Raw genomic sequence first — 20,740 nt, forward strand, 5'->3', positions numbered from 1 at the left:
TTAAATGTTAAAACTTTGATGACCCTGTGCGGTCAGTGTTGAACGAGAAGGACTTTGTGTGCGTGGTTCTTGGGAAAGTTGCATGCAGGCATACAAGAGGCCAAGCAGTCGGCCTCTTCTGAACAGGCACTTGTTGAATGGACACTGCACTTATCATGTTAAAGCTGAAGATGTATGACGACACCTACACAGTGTGTGGAACACTTTTAAATCATGACATAATTCCCTTTTAAACATGTCTCAACATTTTATTAGTTAACTATACGGCTCCTCATTTCCACTCATTTCTCCTTGCTAACAACATTAAGTTTACTCGTTTAATCCAGGTCGGAAAATGACATCCCCGTCTCTGCCACTTAGTACGAGCAGCTTTTGAACAACACCATACCGTTCTGTCTCACACACGCTCTTTAATGTGTACTCCTGGGCTCCTGTTTAAAAGCAGTGCCAAATGCAAACATCCAGTACAGAGAGACTGGCAGGAAACCACAAGAACTATTCTGACCAGACTAGTTAAAGATCACTAGTATTACGATTTTCCCTCATCTACATTTTGCTTTGATCTTAATAAAGGACCTTAAACAGTTTAGACTAAACTGAAAGATAGACTTTGGTTTTCCAATAAGATAGATCAAAACAAACACAAGAATCCATGTGGCTTCTAGTCAAGTTTAGATGTGACGGATCGGACTACATTGTGTTATCTGTCCATCACATGCTGTATAAGGTCCACAGTGTATTCTTGACATGATGCACTGCTCCCCCTGCTATCTGTTTGCCTCGTCTCGCTGGGCATCTCACCCTGCCGTCTCTGCGTTTGTGCTGTCATGGAAACAGCAGTGTGACAGGTCCTTGGTGGGCGTGAGGGATGAGCTGTGGGGAAATGGCCAGGTTTTTGCAGCAGAGGGAGAGAGGTTGGGGGGGGGGGGGCGTCTAAAGAGAGGAGGAGATGGTTGATGGAAAGCTGAGAGGGCTTTTACATGGAAGAGGAGGAGTATTTACTCCCTCTGTGCTTCAAGGCATGTTGTTATTGTGTTGTTTAGCTGACCTCAAATAAGCCAACCCATCTGTCTGTGCTGAGAGTAGGTCCTGTCTTGTTAACAACAGCCTGCACAGGATCCTTTTTGGTTTAATTGATTCTGTGTGTTATCCAGATAACGCTTTGCTTGTCATTAAAGTGTTGAAGATTCAACAATGAAGAGACTTACTGTGTTTGCTTCGGATCAACAAGAGGAGGAGGAGGACAGTTGTTTTCTGATAATACCCAAGCCCAGCAATTGATCCCAAATTGGCTCTTGGACAACTTTGCACATTTATTTTGCCTGCCCAGTGTTTGGCTATCAATAAATCCAGTCTGTGATGATAAGCTGCGTTAGAGTACACCTCTCAAAAGTAACATTTAAGCTCTGTGTTGGCAAACAAATGCAATGTTGACCTGTCCCTGGCTTGTCTGTGATCACTTTTCAGCTGGGGTAATTGCCTGTGGCAGTCAGTGCACATTAGAATGATATCGCTAGTTGTTTCAGTCTACTGTGCTTTTAAAACAGGGATTTGTAACACCACACCACACCACAGGCTATGCTCCCACTCCCATGGAGACTCCACCAAGGGCTCAGAGGATCTTGAGGCTCACAGGCAGTTCAATGATTTCATCAGTCCACACTCCTCCACTTATGTAGGTCAGCTACTGCAAAGTGCATATTGATCTCCCAAGCTAAATGATATTGTGGTGTCTGCTGCTCATCGCTAAGAAGGTGCCCTCAACCAGTTTGGCTTGAACAGAGGCAGCAGCAAAGGTCACATGACGATGTGACAGTGCCTCTGCAGCTGTTTCCCCTTTCGTCGTGAGGCCAGTATTGCTTAGCTGTCCAGTACAGTAGACATACTGACTGATGCTGATTGAATATGTATTGTAAGTACCTCCCTTTTATTTTTTAGAGCATCTGGGCTTCCATTGCTCTTTACACAGTTATCACTGAACTGAGAATATGATAAAATCTACTATTAAAAAGGTATTTATTCAAAGCTGGCGCTTGTAAGTACTTCATAAAAAGGGATAAAAACATAAAAACTCCAAGCAACAGAAAAGGTGGATCATAACAGTGTGAGACAATATTTTTTGCTTGGAAGAATAGTGTTGTATATAAAGGTTAGGGAGTGTGCGTTGAAGTCTCAATTTGTGTGAGTGAATTGCTATCCCTCTGCCACAATGTGTTTGTGGCACTGGGTGCTAGGCTAGCATGTGGTTGGCATCTTTCCCACTGCCCCGGGTGGAATCCTTGGCATCGAGGGAGGGAGAGAAAACTTGGATTGAGCAAGCTGCCTGCTGGAGTTGGGTGGGTGGTCCAAAAATATGCAGCGTGAATCGGCTCAGAGAAAATCTAGTATACAGTGTTGTTCTGGAATGGAGGTGAACGACGCTCGTTCGCCACCATCGCAGGCCAGGCTCAGGTAGCGTGGAATGACATGTGCAGAGCAGCAGCATTTCTCACTCGCTCGTCATAAAGCCAGAGGAATGTGGGGATTCAGTTTCAGGCTTTTCATTTCTGTACACATTGTCAGGGTCAAACTCTGACCAGCATGATTTCTCTTTCCCTCTCTCCCTGTCTCATTCTCTCTGTCTCTCTCTCTCTCTCACTCTCTCTTTCTCTGCTGACTCAGCAGTGTTCCTTCAGTGACCTATAATATGGTTTTGCTTGCTTTTCTTTACTGTTTTCTGCAAGGTTGGGAATCTCCTTAGCTAGTCTAGTCTAGCTAGTCCATTTCTATCCGTACTGTACAGTGCAGGTAAGCTGTACGTTATTATGACTAAATTGAGCACAGAGCCATCAGTTGAAGTACTTGTTTTCCTTTTATTAATTGCTGGGAACATAAAATGCTGCACAGGTTCATGAGCCTCGTATCACGCCCCGTTAACTCCCACGATGAACCATAAACGGTGAGTGAAACGACCGATATGAGTAGGTGAGCGCGGCTTGCATGTGAATCAGCTCTTCATTAAGTGTTGTACAGTGACATAGAACAGTGTACCAATTGTTTCCCCACATTTGAGAAGTTGTAAGCTTAAAGATATTGCTTATTTACTTTTTGCTTACTTCAAAAAAAGAAAACTGGAGGATGTTGTGAATCTGTGACAGGTAATTAGAGACCAACAAGAAACAAGAGAGACTTTGAGCGACAGTAGAAAACATCCAAATGAGTTTTCCTTCATTGATGAGTCAGACACATTAAGATTGTCAGATCTCCAGATCCATTTGCACAAAATGCAGCTTTGTCTTTTTATAGATTATGTTTCAGATGCTTACAGCATGCAAACATTAAGGTTCAGAGTTAACTCTGTTTTTCAAGAAGGAGCAGCTGAGAGAAATACACTGCACCTGCTGTTTTGGTTGTGATGAAGGAATATTTCACCACTCATTTGTTTTTTGGATAACAGTAGAGCTTTACAGTGTGGACCAGAGACAAAAGCCATGTAAGGCTTTTGATTGAGAAGACATTGTTTGCTTGTAAGATGAATGGATTGTTGTGGTTTAGTTTTTATATGACCTGTTGATAGTAATTACATAAAATCAGGCTTGACCTTTTTAATGTGGGGCAGAGAAGAAAACATCTTCCACCTTTCCCCAGTGTAATTGATAAAGAACATGTACTTCATGTATTTTAGAACTCAAGATGTGAGTACACCCCCCCACTACCGTCACTACACTAAAAGGCCTACTTTTTTTTTTTTTTTTTTTTATTCAAATGGATAATGATAGCGACTGTGTTACTAATCTAAAAGCCAACTTTGTCTTTGCTAACACAGGAAGAATTATTTCATGGTGTCTAAGTTCCTGAATTTTTTGGTTTTTTTTGTTTTAGCATTTTGGTGTGTCTTTATGCTACAGTTGCTAACAAAACAATTTCTTATTGTTTGCAATTTACCTATGCAAACACTAAAACTGGGCCTAATTTAATTACATTCCCCTCCTCAACAGAACAGCCAAACCACCTATGTTTGTCCCACATGGAGTGTGTGAGTGTGCATGTGTTTGTTTGCATGTTTAAGTGCTGCCATTCATTCCTTTTACTCCAGAGGTTTGTGGTTTTGGCACCTGAAGATGTGAACCGCCTCCCATCTCATCTGGCAGTGGAGTGCAAAACAAAGGCCCTCATTGGAGAGGAGATTACACAGGAGAGGCAGAGCCCTGGTGCTCCTGCTACAGAAACTGAAAATATTATCTCCATTTAAAAACTCAGCACAGGGGTGGAGTTCTTCAACCCCTAATTGAAATGACGACAGGAGACGAAGGAATTAAGACAACTCAGATGAATATTTGGATACTGAGTGTTTAGGGAGGTGCCAAAAACACATTTGGAAATATTCAGTCATGTTAACATAGCAGTGAAGTTGTGGTTAGTATCATACAGAACTAAACAAAAACTGCTTTGGATATGTTTCTATGTAGTTAAAGTTAAAGTTTAAAGTGACATATTTTGTCATTGGAGGGAACTCACTCCAACGAAATTTGTTCTCTGCATTTAACCCACCCAAGTGACGTGCACACACACAGCAAACCCGGGGCAGTGGGCAACCGCGTGCAGCGCCCGGGGAGCAGTGGGGGTTAGGTACCTTGCTCAAGGGTACCTCAGCCATGGACACCGGGACGGGGAATCGAACCAGCGATCCACCGGTTACGGGTCCGACACCCTAACCGCTGATCCACGACTGCCCCCCACTGCCCCCCACGACTGTAGTGTGTGTTGTGGTGGTCATAGCATCATGTAATAGATGCACATGGCCAGATGGCTATGTGCCTAGTTTACATCAAAATGGTAGAAATTAATCATTTATATAATAGCTTGTTGTTTGTAGAGAAAGAAGACCTGGGATTTAAAAGAGGTGAGTAATGAGAAATCTATTTTTTCTGTGGGTGTTTTTATGGGAATGTGTATCTTTAGGATCAATTTGAAAAATGTACGTTCCAGATTTTATTGTTAGCATGTCATGGACTTGGACGGGCCTGGGCCTGGTCTTGACTTGTTGTCATCCTGCCTTAGACTTGGCTTTGACTTGGTCTCTGTCCCTCAAAGTCTTGGTCTTGTTTTGGCCTTGATACACTCAGGTCTTGGTCTTAACTTGGTAGTTATTTAGGTGGTCTTGACTGCAGAATTGCTCTTGTTCGGGTGTTGCTATAACCAACTATTTCACAGTGAACCCAGCATTGAAAAACATCATTTTAGTCCCTATTAGTGTCTGTGACCTGCTTTGCTAAATGGCTAAATAAAGGTTAAATAGACATAGATGTAGGGTCTACCTGACCTGGCTGTCACCGATTGTTTCAGCAGGGGACTGTAAATGGAGAGAATGACCGAGAGAGAGGAAGAGAAGGCTGTTTCTCTTTGCTCTGTCTGGTTCAATTACATGTTCCACTGTCAGAGCAGTGCTCTTAATCAGGTAATGCCGGGGTTTAAAGGCATCCCTCTAAACGTGCGCCACAGATTATTACCCTGCTCACATGTTGGTTTACCTGAGCAGACACACACACACTATGCACCTTTTGCTCTGTCCTGTCTACTCCCCAAATAAATCAAACTGGAAATACTTTTGTTACAGATTTGTCAGAGGCCGGCATTCCTGTGTGTGCATTTGCCATGAGTCTGAGCACTGGCCTGTCACACTGTCTCAAGTCTGTGGCTGATAAAGTGACATAGTTGTGTCAGCTGATCTCCTCTTCCCCTCCCTTCTGTGATAACAAGGCACCTCCTTATCCTGAGTGTGCTTTCACTGTACAGCCTCAGGCTTCCACGGGAACTAATTCCTTACAAAGTGTGACAGCCAATAAAAGATGGTGGGGACACACACATACACACACACATATATATATGCGCACAATAGATATGAAGCTGACATGCAGAGCAGTCATAAGATGAGCTCCAAATCATCTTAAAAGCATGATACAATCAGCTGTGCACACAAATCCTTCTTTCAGACCACACCCGACTCTGTGTGTCCACGACAGTTTCGGCAACACAAATTTGCTTTCTCTTGTCTTTATGACTCACATTTTACAATACGTTTTATTGGCCTCATCATGTTGATTTACACATTTGTGTTTACTGTCCCTGACGTCACAGCTGAAGGATCTGGCTGTTGCTCTTCAAGCAACAGATGTAAGGGCACCTGGCACGGGTTGCATCAGCGCAGCCCGTTGAAATCTGATGGCATGGGGCCAGAGTTTTATGAGAGGATCTCTTTTAATGTAGCCCAAGACTAATGCTAAGACTTTGATTTGAACAAGATTTTTGTCATTCTGAGTATGTCCTTCTTGGATTGGTTTTTGCTTGTTGCAGTGGTAAAAATTGTTAAACACAGAAACCGTTCACCCAACAGTAAGTACTTTATTTTACTGGTTTTAAAACTCATGATATTTTTTTTACTTTAAAAAAGCTTAGGTCAAATATATGCTCTATATTTATTTTAACATCTGGCACATTCACATTAATTGAAGAAAGCTGTTAAAGAGGGCTTGCGTAAAGATCTTTCACAAACTAACTGTTCTATATCTATTAATGTTTTCCTAACCCATGGCTAGTTCATGGGTTTAAATCTGCTGCTGTGAGCTTATTAAACAGTACCTCTAAACCTTTAAGCTGTCACAAGCCCTGTTTGTGGTGAAATATGTAGACTTTTGTCACCCTGTGGAGACATATGACAAAATCTTTGTCTGGCTGAATAATCTGATTGTTTGGTTTACCATAGTTAGTCCCTTGCTGCTCTCCACAGATGGACCAAAATCAATTGATTATTGGTTAGGGAGAGGATCTTGACCAAACCTTGGCGTTGACTAGAGCTAAAAGGCCAGGTGTTTTCATTAGGGTCGACATCAACCATGATTCTTATTGAATTGAAGGCCATTAGTGGGCCATTCAAAAGGCACCCAGTTGGGGCTCCATTGGTGTTTAGCCCTTTTGTGACCTGGCCATTATGGTCAGTTTCTAGCACATGAACTATCTACCCTTTGTCCGGTCTGAACCTGATTAGCTGGCTCATTAGCATTGTTAGTCCAGCCTGAGTGACAGGTTTTCACTCAGAAGGAGCCCATTGCCAGGGAGAAAGAAGGATTGTAACTACTCCCAAGGCTTGGCTTTAGGCAGCATTTGTGCTTACCTGCCGCTATCAGTCTGCTTCTGTCAAAAGAAATGCCAGTTGTTTTGATATGCTCTTGGTTTGTGCTCTTAACATGTTCAAGGCTGTATGAACTTGAGGGTTGAGATCGGTTGTTACTTATGGTGTTTTTCTGTTCAGTGCTTGACACTATTCTAACTGGATTTGTCTCGCATTAATTTGACTGGGGATCATTTTAGTTTGTCACAAACAATAAGGATAATGTGAGTGTTTATGTGCTACACAAATGAAACTGTCAATCATCGGTTATGGTTTCATTGGCTGCAGTCTGTTTAAGGGGTGCTTGAACTTTTAACCTGATGATCTTTGGCCTCCTTTTGAATACCAGCAGATGGTTGAACTCTGAGTGTATCGTGTATCCATGATCTTGTGTTGTAGGTTTCAGAGAAGGTGTTGGTATTTATTTGTAGTGAGTATTAATTCTTTGGCTTTGTCTGTCGTTATCACTTTTCATGTTTGTATTGAGCTTTTTATTCATTTTTTTGTTTATTTTGGAATGGGCTTTATCATTAACTTTACAAGTAGTTTTATTGATTGTGTCATCCAATATTCACGGTAACATGAAACATTAATGTTGCTGCTAATGCTCAGCAGGGTTCTTGGCAGGGTTCTCTGTTTCTGTTTAGGTTACGCCATGTGTCGTTCAAAACATCTGTGCCAAGTAGAGGCCACATCAGTCCTCGAATGATAGAAAGCTCATCTAATCTAAAGGAACACAGCCTTTTCTCCTAAGGAGGTCCTCTGCTGTGCTTGGATAATTTGAACATTGGCATGCAGACGTTCTGTGTGTGCTTGCATACTTTTGGTGTGACTCGCCGTTGGTCTTGAATCACACCACTGTCACCAGCAGGTTCCCACCTCTTATAGCACAGGAAGTGCTTGCATGGATCAGCTGGTCTAATATGTGAGAGAGGTGGTTTTCTACAGTTTTAGGCAGAGAGTATTGCCTGCACTGGCTCACATGTGGCGTTGAGCTCACAGATGAAAGTATTTGAATCGATGGCACATGCTACCACACAACTGCTACTACCAAGCGATGGTTGTAACAGGATGTTCAGTATTGCTTGTAAAACAGTATATGACAGTATATGTGTGGCATGACAAAAGCTAGCTGTGATTCAGTTCTTCCTGTTTGGCTGCTGCTTTACTTTTCTGAGAGGGAGTCACAGAAAATGATAACTGTTAAACTAGTTCAGCAGACTGTTTTCACACTCTGCCTTACCCTGTCATTCAATCTGCAGATCAAGGGCTGGACTGAAACTGAGCATGTGACAGTATTAAAGCTCAGAGGAAATTCCTCCAGAGGATGAGAACTAACAACCATGCAGGAAAGGGAAAAGGAAAAGAGGAAGGTGGAGTTGAGAAATATCATGTTATGAAATGCCATTAAAAAGATGACATTCACTGTAGCACCCATCGACTATTTATACTTTCACTATATTTATGTGTAGTCCCATATAAATGCAAAAGAGCAATTTTTGTTACGATGTTGTGTTTAAACTGCTAATCTGGCCGCTTTGCCTCACTCATCACAAATTTTAGCCATTTGAGTGTGTGTGTGTGCAGGCAGAATATCACACTTCCTCGTGGCTTCTAGCTGTGGACTTGTGCAGGGTTCAAAAGGGGAGTCAGTTTACTCTCCAGTTATGTCAGCATATGACATCACGTGAGTGCATTCCTCAGCTGGATCACTTGGCAGGTATTTGGGAGAAATCACCCAGGCCAAGAAGAAGCTGGCTGGCTCTCCCTTCAATAGGCTACAAGAAGTACAAGACAAGCTCTTCCACAGAAACCTTTCATTCAGCTTCGCCAAATAGCCTAGCAGAGTCCTTTTTTATTTTGAGTTGCCAGTTGTATTTTCTAATTATCCAAATGGGAATATGATGTAAAATTGAAACTTTTCTCCTGTCTAATTAATTGTCTGCCGTGATTAAAAAGGCACACAGTGTTCCACGATGTAATAAGCTTTGGGGTCCCGTAGGAGATGAAAAGACCCTGTAGACACTTAAAACTTGCAGCTCCATGCCAACTTGATGCAGATATTTAGCACTGGATAAGATGACTTGCTCTCAGTTACCTGAATGACTGTGACTGTTCTTTTTAAAGTTAGATAGTTGAAAAAGGGGTTGACATTTTGCTGCATGTATTTGAGGTTTGCATTCTGTTCTGACTGATTACACTCGCACAATACATCATTTTGTGTTCAAGTACCTATTTTATTTCTAAATGTTTTTAACTGTATCGAACCTCGTGAGTCATAGTCAGTGGGATTTAGCTAGAAGTATGATTGCAGTATAATTTTAAATATGCATGCTGTAGCCCTTTGTTTTTCTCATTATTCCATGTACATCATGTGGAGTTCTCACTGTAGGAGTTTAACAGTAATCTTGCTCTGGTGTAATGATAAAACATGTGTGGTTTGAGGATAAATTCTTTCCTCAGGACACAGCAGGTCTCCATGAGAGCCATCCCTGTCCTGAGTTGAGGTCCTGGGTATGATGAGTGGTGTTAAAGGGTGCTATTTTTTTTTATCCAAACAGGACCTTTTGAAACTTTGTTGATGCTGATACAGTGAATAAAAGCAACCCAAGTTAAAAATAAACAAAAAGCAAACTCAAACTGGTCTTAAATACAGTTCAAACAATCAATTACTTGATCATCTGATTCACCAGCTGATAAACTGTTTTGATATTGAGTTAAGGGCAATTTTTCATGTTAAATTGCTGAGAACTTCTTTGTCTTATTATGACATAGAGTGAATTCAGACAAAAAGAAAACTGAATACTGTAATACTGTATGATTATTTTTGAGATTTTATACACCAGAAAATTCATCATAAATAAATAAATAATTAGTTCATTTCAGCCCTAAATATGTTAATAAATCTTCAGTTCTTGTCATCATGTAACTATTGCAGTGCAACAATGGCACAGTACTTTTCAGCTAGGGTTGGGTAGCTTTCTAGTTTTGCTGGTTGGGTCTGGTGTACAAGCTTAACCAGGTCTGATCCAGCATTTGTCAGGTGTAGGTGGAGAAAGGTAGCAGCATGCGGCTAGTGAGCAGGAGCACCAGAATAGCCAGTGAGCTTAGCGCCACAGGATGGAGACTCCCTATGTGATGTTGGGGTGTACTGAAGGTGAGAGTTTTGCACACTGTGCCGCTCTACTGCTCTAACAAAAGAGAAACTATCTGTGTGACAAATCATGCTCTTAGGTGCCGCCTCTTAAAACAGTGAGCACAATGAAGATTTACACTTTCAGCAATGAATGTGCAAACAGCCTTACAGTGTCAGACTCTACACATCCATCATTCTGTGCAGTGAAGCTCAAACTTTCAAGTGCTGGAAAAGAAGAAAAACACAATTTTGACTGGAGGGGCACTTAAAGTTGAATGGCAACTTGTGTGAAACACAATGTCACGGTTGTCCAGAGGGATTGTGGTGCCGTTAGACTCTCATTCATGGGCTGTGTTCCCCTCAGGAGCAGCTGCGTCATGTGCAGCACCTAGTGTTACGATGCAGTATTACTGGTCCGGTTTGGTATATGGATCAATATCGAGCCTAATTATGGGCACGATCTAAAAGCATTCCCTATACTTAAACTGTTCTACCTTTTATATTAAAAGTTATGGTGATTCACGCTATGTACTGAGTATCCAAATTTTGCTATTATTTCTTTCAGCAGGGAGAAGTGGATGATGCGTAAAGGTTTCCTAGCATTACCGTCTTGCAGCAATGGCCTGAGGGACTCTCTGGACTGAAACCAAGGTGAGAAGCATAGCCTCAGCCAACTCTCCTTTTACGCAACTCTGCTGTGCAATGTGGCAAGTAGACTCTTTCTCCAAACACAAAATGACGAGTTGCATAGATGATGCAAACATGAAAAACCAAAAACCGTCTATTTTATTTTGAATCTTCATCATAAGATTTGGTGTGTGTCCCCTCCCCACAGCATTTGTTGTATTAACTTTTGTCTCTGTCTAAGTTAATAAATGCTCCCTGTATATGCTGTTTTCAACGCTGTTTCTGAGCTGTTTTGTCTCATTATAAGGAAAGAGGGATGATTTGATAGGAAAACCTCTGACATTTTTTCACTGCTGCCATCTGATGGGCCTTTGCTTACATGTCAGGGTTCTGTTTTTGTTTTAATTTGAAGGTGTCTCTAAATTGTGCAGATTTTACTGTGTGCTAAAGTCTTGCCTCTGTTTCCACACATTTCTTGCTTAACTTTTTTCTTTGCGCCCAGAAGTGTCCAGATCCAGGCGTTTTGTAAAAGCGAGGACTTTATCCAATAGTCCCGTTGGTGTGCAGTTTTCATCCGTCTTCTGTGAGGGGGGAGAGAAGTTAAACACCCGTTGCTTCCTGAGGCTATGTTGCATGTTACAGTTCAGATGGTGTTGGCTAGAACGTGTCTTTTAGGATTACTGTATTGCCAGCAGTTCTTACAACACCTTTTCCAGAGCGGACTTGTCTTCAAACTAATAGTTTGTATTACCTGACATAAGTTTGGCTGCACTGTCCTTTCTTCTTGCTAATGTCCTAAACGTTTGTCAGTAAGATACTAAACTTTTTGTGTCCAAGTGCAAAATACCTTCTTGTACTCTCGCTCGCTCTCAGTATGAATCCTCTAATGTAGAGCACGAGAATCAACCTATCAATCCAGTATTTATATGTTCCTACATAATATAGTTGATGCAGTGCACATGTCTCTCTTGAGTTGACCAGCAGCAGAAATGATGAAGCTAATTCAGTTTCCTTTAGTTTCCCATCAGATATTATTATTGTACAACGTGTGATGGGAGTGGCACAACCAAAATACAGACATTTAAATGTGTGCTCATGTCAACAGCAACACTTAAGAAGTGGCGTAAAAATGCTATTTTTAGAATAAATTTATTTGCTTAAAGCAGCTATGCGCTCTCAGTGTGTCAGCATCATTCACTGAGCATGCTGGCTGCTTGTTTGCGCCGTTCCTCAGTTCACTTGTTTCCAGTGTTTAAACAGAGAGAAAGACACCAGGTGTTTGTCAGCTAGGATACCCAGACCACAATGGGTTATAATAAGCAAAGAATCACAAATGGTTATGTGACAATATTGATCAATAGTAATTAATTAAAAGTATGTTTATTTGCAGATTATACACAGATATGACTTCAGAACACTTGTATAGGATAATATATAGGATAATCGGATTTTCACAGTGACATCTGAATCTCCCCTCAGGCAGCGCTCTCAGCCACAGATGAATTGTTGACTAGATTGTTGCGGAGAGGTGCTTATTTCTGCCAGTTAATCAATTTTGCCATCCATTGACTCTCTTCCACCTCTTGTCTCGAGCTCCTCCTTTCAATGTTTCTTTCTGACAGCCAGAGCATTCTGTGCCTATTTTACAGAAAGCCCTCCCCTTCCAATCCTGCGACATCCTGAAGTGACTGCCTGTGTTAAAGATTCATGAGCGTGATCAGCTTTCAGTAAATGGGGTGTGGTTGCACTTGGGCACTTAGAGCCATTACCTCGCAGTGATTCTAGAGTGGACAGGCTCTTGTGTGGGACTCGGTAGCAGGCAAGGTGCTTACTCTGTATGCTACGTCAGCCGTGGTGTGTTTTTGTCATTTGAATAAAGTAGATGTGTGTACTGAGTAACCAGATAACTCGGGGGGGTTGTCATTTAGCTGACTTGTAAGCAGCACACACAAATGGAGTAAGTGATAAGAGACAGCTGGAAAAGAGATGACTTTATGCACTTATATAATGTAATGCTGCATCAGTGATGTATATGAAAGTACAGACCCGGGGTCTACTGAACACAGCATCATACACTCAGTGAACCTTCTCTGTGACAAAGAGCCCATGACCTATTTTTGTTCCTTTTGTTTCCTCATCTTTCTTTTACGCTCTCCAGTGTTTCCCCTACATGCATCAAGCAGCAGCGTTACACCTTTGTTGACATACGCCTGCAACTGCTGATTTTCATTTATTTTTTTTTATTACTTAGCCTCGCTCTCCGTCATTGATCTTATTCCTATATGTTTGGAGCGACATGCCCTTCGCTCAAGTCTTATTAAAATTCTCCCAAGATTCAAGGTTTCAGATTCACGTTGTACTTAATCTCTTTCAGTCCATCATCACATTCCTCCCTCCATTTCACCATGCCTCTCCTTTGGCCCACACCTAATATAAGAACATCTGGTTTAAGGTAACGGCAGCTGTCAGCAAGGCCAGAGTTGACTGCAGACCCCCACCCAAGCTGTGCTGTTGAAATTGATATCGTTTTTGTCCCTACATGTTTGTCTTTAATACCATCTGACGTGGTTCCAGTGTGTTTCTGTGTGTTTTGGCTGTCTCAGCACTTCTTCTCACCCTTGCAAATATTGAGATGTAAAATGAGAAGACACGAGTCCTCTGGGCTCCTCCCCTGTCATGATTTCCTCTTCAGTTTGGGGGGAATAAATGGCCCGTGTTACAGCTTTCCAGAAGCACTCTTTATTGGTGCGCTCTTGTTCTTCAGTTCCCCCTGGGGGCCTGTTGTGCCAAGAAGCCATGTGAGGACGGATTACACACCAGTAAGACATTGTTCAGAGCCTCACAGTGGTTTTGCACTTTCTGGAAGGGCCTTCATTATTATAGTGCAGGAGACTTCAAACACTTTCCCAATAGCTTTTGATGCAGTTTAATGCACAGTCATGCCCGGCACTCTCTGAGCTCCAGAAGCACTGGGTGTGTCTTTATAATCAAAGCCCTCCTAACCCACATGATTACAGGAGTGGCACACTGGCACATGCCCTCTCCCCCTTGGCAATTAGACGCTTTTCCCCCGCCCCCCACTCCATTTTTTTTCCTTCCTGACTGGAACGGGTGATTCAGAGTTTTTGAACGCTCCCCTCTAGTGATGTGCACTCAGCCCATCTTACTTTGTGGCACTCAGTTTTATTTTTCTCAAGAAAAACAATCCAGTAGTGGTCAGATAAAAACAATCCAGTAGTGGTCAGATGTAATGTTAGAAAGCAGTGCTGCCAGTGTTTTTTCGTTTTTCTTTTTTGTTTTTGTTTAGAAAGTTTACAAAGTGATACAGATGGATCTAATGTAGCTGAAATTAGTCTTACAGTATCAACTGAAATATTCCCTAATTTTTTTACTTCAGTATATATCTGTGAAATGCAAATTACTGTGCATCTTCATATACTGTAAACAGAACCATAATAACTTCACCTTTTGAACCTGTCTGATTCATTTGGATTTTTGTAATGATAAAATAAGATCATATCCTTGTGGTATTCATTTACTAATACTCAATAAATGATAAGGTAAAAATCATTAATTCTCACACATAAGAGCCTTACAGTCAGCACTTGTGTCTGATCGTCTTTTCTTGTTACTTACATTTTAAATAACTTGTAGTCTTACACCTTTCAAAAACAAAAGGACTTGTTTCCTTTTTGCCTTCAAAGCTTTGTAGACCTCTCCATTTTTACATTTCTCTCACACTCTTAAAACTGACCAACAGCAGATGACATTGCAGTGTTGCAGCATCACGTCACCAAGTTTTCTAACGTCACTATTTTAGCCCATCCCAACAGTTGGAAAGTCATTTCCAACTGTTAATCGGACAGCCTCACGGGTGCTGCTCAAAGTTTAATGTGTTCATTGCAGTCTGATGCTGCATGTCATGTACAGATTGTACCAGCTGAGCCTGACAGGAGGAAACCTTCATCGCAGCAGTAGCACTAGAAGCAGCGGCAGTCCCTTGTTGTCTCTGCATTCCTCCCTCGCCAGACTGGTTGGCTCCAGCTCAGTCCTAGAGAGTCTGCTCTTGTGACACCTAAGACATAAGCAATAATGCACACCTATGATCACCTCTCTGAAGTGCACCTAGTGCTTTCAAAGTCAATTGATTGATTGATTGATTGATTTTTTTTTTCCAAGCATTAACTTGAGGGTGCGCGTGTGTGTTGTTTTTTTTTTTTTCTTATTTGGTCAAATGAGTGATAAGTGTTGTTATATAAAGTTGAAAGTAAAATATTTACTCTGTTTTTCCATTTATCATTTTGCTTCATTTGCAGGAGTTAAAATGTTTGTGGTGCATCAGATCAACAGTTCATGTTTTGGAAGGTCATCAATGTTCTGTAGCCGAGGTAGTGGTTATGACTGTTTACTATGGTTTAATAACCTAACCCTTCATTTGGCCTCGTGAGTCAGTCACACAGATAGAAGATGAAAACCTGTAATGAAATGGGAAGTGTTGATATCACAGTGGCGGGGATGACCTGTCAGCACACAACTATACCATTATGGCTGCCGGGTCTCAGTAGAGAGCTGCTGCTCTTATGTAAGAGGAAACCTAAGCTCATCACAACTTCAAAGTGGCAAAACAACTACCGTACATGCACTACATGCTAGCTGCTCCAATAAGCCTCGTGACCGCAGCATCGTTTCCAGTTAAGATCTTCAGTCTGTACTGTGCCCAGTGACTGTCAGCCTGCCAGTGCTTTGCCAGCAGCAGCAAACAGTTTGCCAAAGAAACTGTAAACAGGAGCTCATACTTCAAGTGTAAAGTGCATATCCCCTTTAACAAATAGATAAAGTGGCCCATGTTTGTCAGGTGTGTGCTATTGACTCATATTGTCCTTTTGTGAAAAGATCCCAGAAAACGGTACATTTTTGACAGGTTTGGTCTAAGTAAAGGCAAGTCCTGCCTTTTCCTGTCACCATTTTTTTAAAAATCCTCTCTGACTGATGAAATTAAGGTTTGACCAGCTGAAGTATTTCCCTTCAATACTTAATTTTTAATTTCACACTATCTTTTACGAGATAAAGTAGCTTGCAGTGACTGATGGTCCACACATCTCAAATTACAATACTAATGACCAAAATGAGTTGACAACTTGACAAATTGCAAATTTGGTGGATGCCTTAATATGCCAGTCAGTCTTATACATAATAAGGTTACTTACCCAACCCCCCACTTACTCTACATTGCTCTGAGTAAACGATATCTGCACAAAGCGCAGGTGTAGGAATGGTTGGCAATCTCATATGCATGCATTGATATAGGATTAGCTTTAGGGGCTATATAACCAAAGCTTTTATCATGTCCTGGAGGAACAAAATTAAATAGACTACAAATGTTCTTCATGTATATCTCTCTCTCTCTCTCTCAATATATATCTATATATCTATAGTTTAGTCATTTTCTGTCAGTTGAAAATCACTGCTTGTTTGAGGAAAAAAAATGTGTTTAAATTCATTTTTAGGAGCATTAAAGAACTGTTGTGGACACAGCAGTGAACGCACGACAGAGTAGTTTTGTCCTGTTGTCCACACAGCGTCTTAGATGTGCCAGACACGACCTTTTGTGGCTCTTGGCTCCCCTCAAAATTGCTGCGCTTCGGGTGGGAAAATTGGTTGTTGTGCTTGTCTTTTTTTTTTTTTTTTTTTTTTAATCTTTAGGCAGCAGAAGATGCAAGTGAAAAATTTTTATGCTTACCATAATAAAGGTAGATTGTCAGGTGTCATCATGAAATAAGCTGAGCCGTGCCTTCATTCACAGCCATAAACGTGATTGTCTATGTCATCGTTGACAGCTCCGTTGTCATTATCCTTAACGTCACTGCCACAACATCTCCGGTGACTCAGTGTGTTGTTGTGTGCGGTTGAGTGTATAGCAGGCAGCGGTGCAGATCAGCTGTTTTTCATGACGTTTTCCTTTACATGGGTAGGTTTCATTATAACATCAAAGGATATCTCTTCTTTTGACAGCAAAACGATGAGTTTGTGTCCTAGACAAAAAACATTCAAAAGCAACACGCTAACACTCACTCAGTTCCTCACTGTGGTCTGTGGCAGCCTTGGCAAGAAAGAGTAAGTCTCCCCCAGTGGCCAATGTTGACAATTAACTCTGTGACATCGTCTCTGTACAGTAAGTGCTAACACCAGTGCCCAGCTGTTTATAGCTGCCCAGAGATCCGGGGCATTCTTTAGGATTAGAAATCCCTTGCTAGTTTGCTTGTGTGAAGACCGGACCCCCCAGCCTCAGCAACAAATAAAAGCGGCCTGGCAGCCTGCTGGCCAGGCTGTCTGGCTGTCTGCATTGGTGTCATTGAGACGTGCCTGGTACTTCCAGTCTCTCTTATTTGTCTAAACGTACACTGACCCATCATTACTGCCATGTCAAGGAGACGAAGGCAACCAATCATATCTGGCCCTGCGGGATGAGAACAACCAATCAGGCCTAGAATCCCCATGGTAACTTGGAAAGCCCAGGCACATCCAATAGGGATGAAGATTGCCACTTAGCTGTGAGAGTTTAATAGCCTGTTTCTGTTGTCATTAATAAAAGCACATAACCTCAGTGGACAGCACAGTGCCACGAAATAAAGACACCCAGATGGCATTCGGAGGAGCATACTGCAAGGACACATGCACAGTGACATTTGTGTTTGTTACCTTTCCATACACTGTACAGGCTAATCGTGCCCTAGCCGCTTGTCAACAGAACAGTGGAAATGGGTTTTACCCTTCACAGTCTCCTTTGCCTCTCTCTGGCCAGTCACCACTGCTTTGACTCCATCCATTTGAGCACAGACCCTACCATTAGCTTAAAGTAGGTCACTCCAGGCCAGGAGGGAGCCAGACTCAAGTTTGCATGGTCACTGGCTCCCTTTTTAGTTTAGACTGCTTCTGCTAAGCTATGCTGTTCCTCTCTGCTCTACATTGTGCTGTGCTGTACTCTGCTATGCCTTATGTAATGGCTGAGCAGCGAGCGGTGTGTGTCACAGCCGTTACCATGGTTAGAGAGGCTCATCACCACACAGCACACCCCAACCTTGTACACTTTCTTATGCTTTGTCTAGTTTGCTAGTCTAGCCTGGGTTTCTTTCCATATCCCTCTCAAAGCTGCAGATGAACCTAGAAGAAATTATTTCCCTCCATATTTATTTTATTTATTTTTGTTTTTTTTAAATTTCACCGTGATTGTTGATTGTTCACATCTTCTGTGTAGCATATCATCCTATATTGAATCCAAGTCCTTTAGCAGTCATCAAATTTTGGTGCAGATGATGGTGGTAATTAATAAGACATTACTTTAATCAATAATTGATTGCCTTTCATTTAGTGGCAGTGGATGCTCAGCCTGCGATGGCTTGCTGGGTAGAAGGAGGACGAGAATAAGATATGTTGATACAGATACTCAACATCTGCGCAGGGACAAAGTTTATCAAGTCTCCGAAGGCTTTTAAGTTGTTGAATGGGTTTAAACATTCAACATAAATTTATGCCATAACATCCTGGTATTTCAACTTGGATTACATAAAACATGAATTCTTACTCCATCTTGAAAGAGCAGACAACAGATAAATCTCACATTTAATTTTTGAGTGATGCTTAAAAACCACTGCAGGTTGCGCATCCTCGGAGGTACTTGGTAAAAGCACACAAACACATGTTGTGATTATGAACTGCGCTTACTGCGAGTTGGCTTTGCTTGGTATCGTGTAACAAATGGGTTTTCTTGATACATGTTGGAGAGCTCAGTCTGGTGCTGTGGGCAAAGCGCCGTGTTCTCATTTCGAGTCTCTCTGGGGAGAGCTGTACCATCAGAGAGAAATGATTGAATCTCTTTCTCCGCTCCATTTTCACTCATTTCTCCTGGAGTGGATCAACCTATGCCCCCAGCGTTGGAGTGTGTGTGTGTGTGTGTGTGTACGTACATACATGCATGCAGTGTATGCAAATTCCCATGTTGGCATGCTCACACACCTATGGCATATAAAAGTTTCCACGTGATTCTGCTGTTTGTCATCAGTCCAGTTAAATGTCATATGTGTATATGTTCATATGTTTATGTGCTTCATTCGCGCTTCATTGAAACCTGCTTTTGTCTCTGTGTGTTCATTTTCCAGACGCTGATATGCATTGAGGATGAGCGGAGTTGGTGAAAACTCATCTGACCCTGCCAGGGCAGAGTCACGAAAACGCAAAGAATGTTCTGCCGAACTTCTAGGACCCAGGTAAGGCTTGTATCTTCTTTCCACATCAAAAAAAGTCTCCCATTTGTACTTCATGTAATGTAATGTATGTGAAAGTTTGAAGTACAAACACTTCAAGCACTTGTGCACCATGTATTACCCTTAACACTTTAAAGAAAAGGCAATGTCAGAGTTTGAAAATGGATATGGCTTCTTATGTCCTGAAATACTGTGCAGCATCCCAGTAGTTGCAGGAGTTGCCTGTGTAATATTGCGATAGATAATCCAGGAACGTTGTTGAAGTCGGTGCAATAATATGCAAATATGCATAATTCACCTGTTGATAAGTACTCAGGAATGAGGCATTCATTGCTCTATGTTGGCACAATAAAGAGACCTACAGAGATACATTCAAGTCATGTGGGGAATAACTGACCGTAGCCTGATTCCTCTTCTCTCCCAGGTTTACAGTAGATGTTTCTGAATTTTACTGTCATTTGGTGGCTATGAAAAGTAAAGAAAAACCTTCAGTCGTCCTTGCTGTAGTTTTGTAAATGGACCCTCTTTTCCACCCTGTTCCATTAATGCTCGTTCATTCTGTTATTGTGGTAGAATACCACATATACATTTTCCCATACTTGAACCTCTTTTTCCATGCTTTTATCCCTCCTCCATCATTTTCTCACGGCAGTGCTCTCTTTGTCTCTAGTCCAAAGCGGAGCAACGAGAAACGCAACCGCGAGCATGAGAACAAATATATCGAAGAACTTGCTGAGCTGATCTTCGCCAACTTCAATGACATCGACAACTTCAATGTCAAGCCTGACAAATGTGCAATCCTGAAGGAAACTGTGAAACAGATCAGACAAATAAAGGAGCAAGGTACAACCTGTAATGTTTTTTGACACTTTTTATGTCTGTTGAAGAAAAGTTGGAGATCTCACAGCATTTAAGTCACAGTGTTCATCTGCAGTCTTCAGTATTTTGTTCTATGATTGTATACCAAGCCTAGATATGTGCAGATGGTTTTAACACTGGTTTGATTTTTATTTATTCTATGAATAAGGTGCTACAACGTTGTGAATGTGTTTAGGATGTTGTTGTCGTTTTAAGGCTCCAATATTAACCACAAGTGCCACAGGTGGCACACTGTTGGCAGAAGCATCTGAGATGACTAAGTTAAATATTATGGTTTGGGATCTGCTCCACACACATTAATTGAAGTTATTATTAAAAAGCAACACAATTGATATAATGTTCCCTCCATCATCTCACCATATAATGTGCATGAACCAGAGCAGTTTGTCTGTTGGCTGCTGATCTTTCCTACTTCCATCTTGAGCCAGAACATCAGGCAAATGCATCAGCCTGTTGTACTTGCCAGCTTCTCCTTCTTGGTAGCCTTTAACAATTAGTTGAGGTCTGTCTTTAATTTTTTAATATGTTGGATTCACCAAACTAGGCAAGACTGATGCAGTTAGATTTTTGTTTAACCTCTTTCACACTATATAGACAAAGGTATTTGGACACACCTCTTTATTATTTAATTCAGGTGCAGTATGGGGCTGTTTTTCAGGGTTTAGCTGCAAGGGGGACACTTCATATTAA

General features: G+C 41.6%; 1 protein-coding gene across 7 annotated transcripts in view; it reads left to right on the forward strand.

Annotated features, from left to right (window-relative positions):
• ncoa2 (nuclear receptor coactivator 2) overlaps window positions 1-20,740 on the forward strand; it is a 53,128-nt gene that overhangs the window by 3,632 nt on the left and 28,756 nt on the right. For 4 of the 7 annotated variants that reach the window (XM_046370762.1, XM_046370757.1, XM_046370765.1 and 1 more), the window contains exons 2-4: window positions 10,849-10,934; window positions 19,067-19,174; window positions 19,842-20,014. In XM_046370762.1, the coding sequence (XP_046226718.1) occupies window positions 19,086-19,174; window positions 19,842-20,014 (262 nt within the window). In that variant the 5' untranslated portion in view covers window positions 10,849-10,934; window positions 19,067-19,085. Of the gene's footprint in view, window positions 1-10,057; window positions 10,305-10,848; window positions 10,935-19,066; window positions 19,175-19,841; window positions 20,015-20,740 lie in introns of those variants that run through there. The other 3 variants (XM_046370761.1, XM_046370760.1, XM_046370763.1) reach the window with 3 other exon arrangements.

The sequence above is a fragment of the Scatophagus argus genome, chromosome 18 (assembly GCF_020382885.2).
Source record: "Scatophagus argus isolate fScaArg1 chromosome 18, fScaArg1.pri, whole genome shotgun sequence".
In the NCBI taxonomy this organism is placed as follows: domain Eukaryota; kingdom Metazoa; phylum Chordata; class Actinopteri; family Scatophagidae; genus Scatophagus; species Scatophagus argus.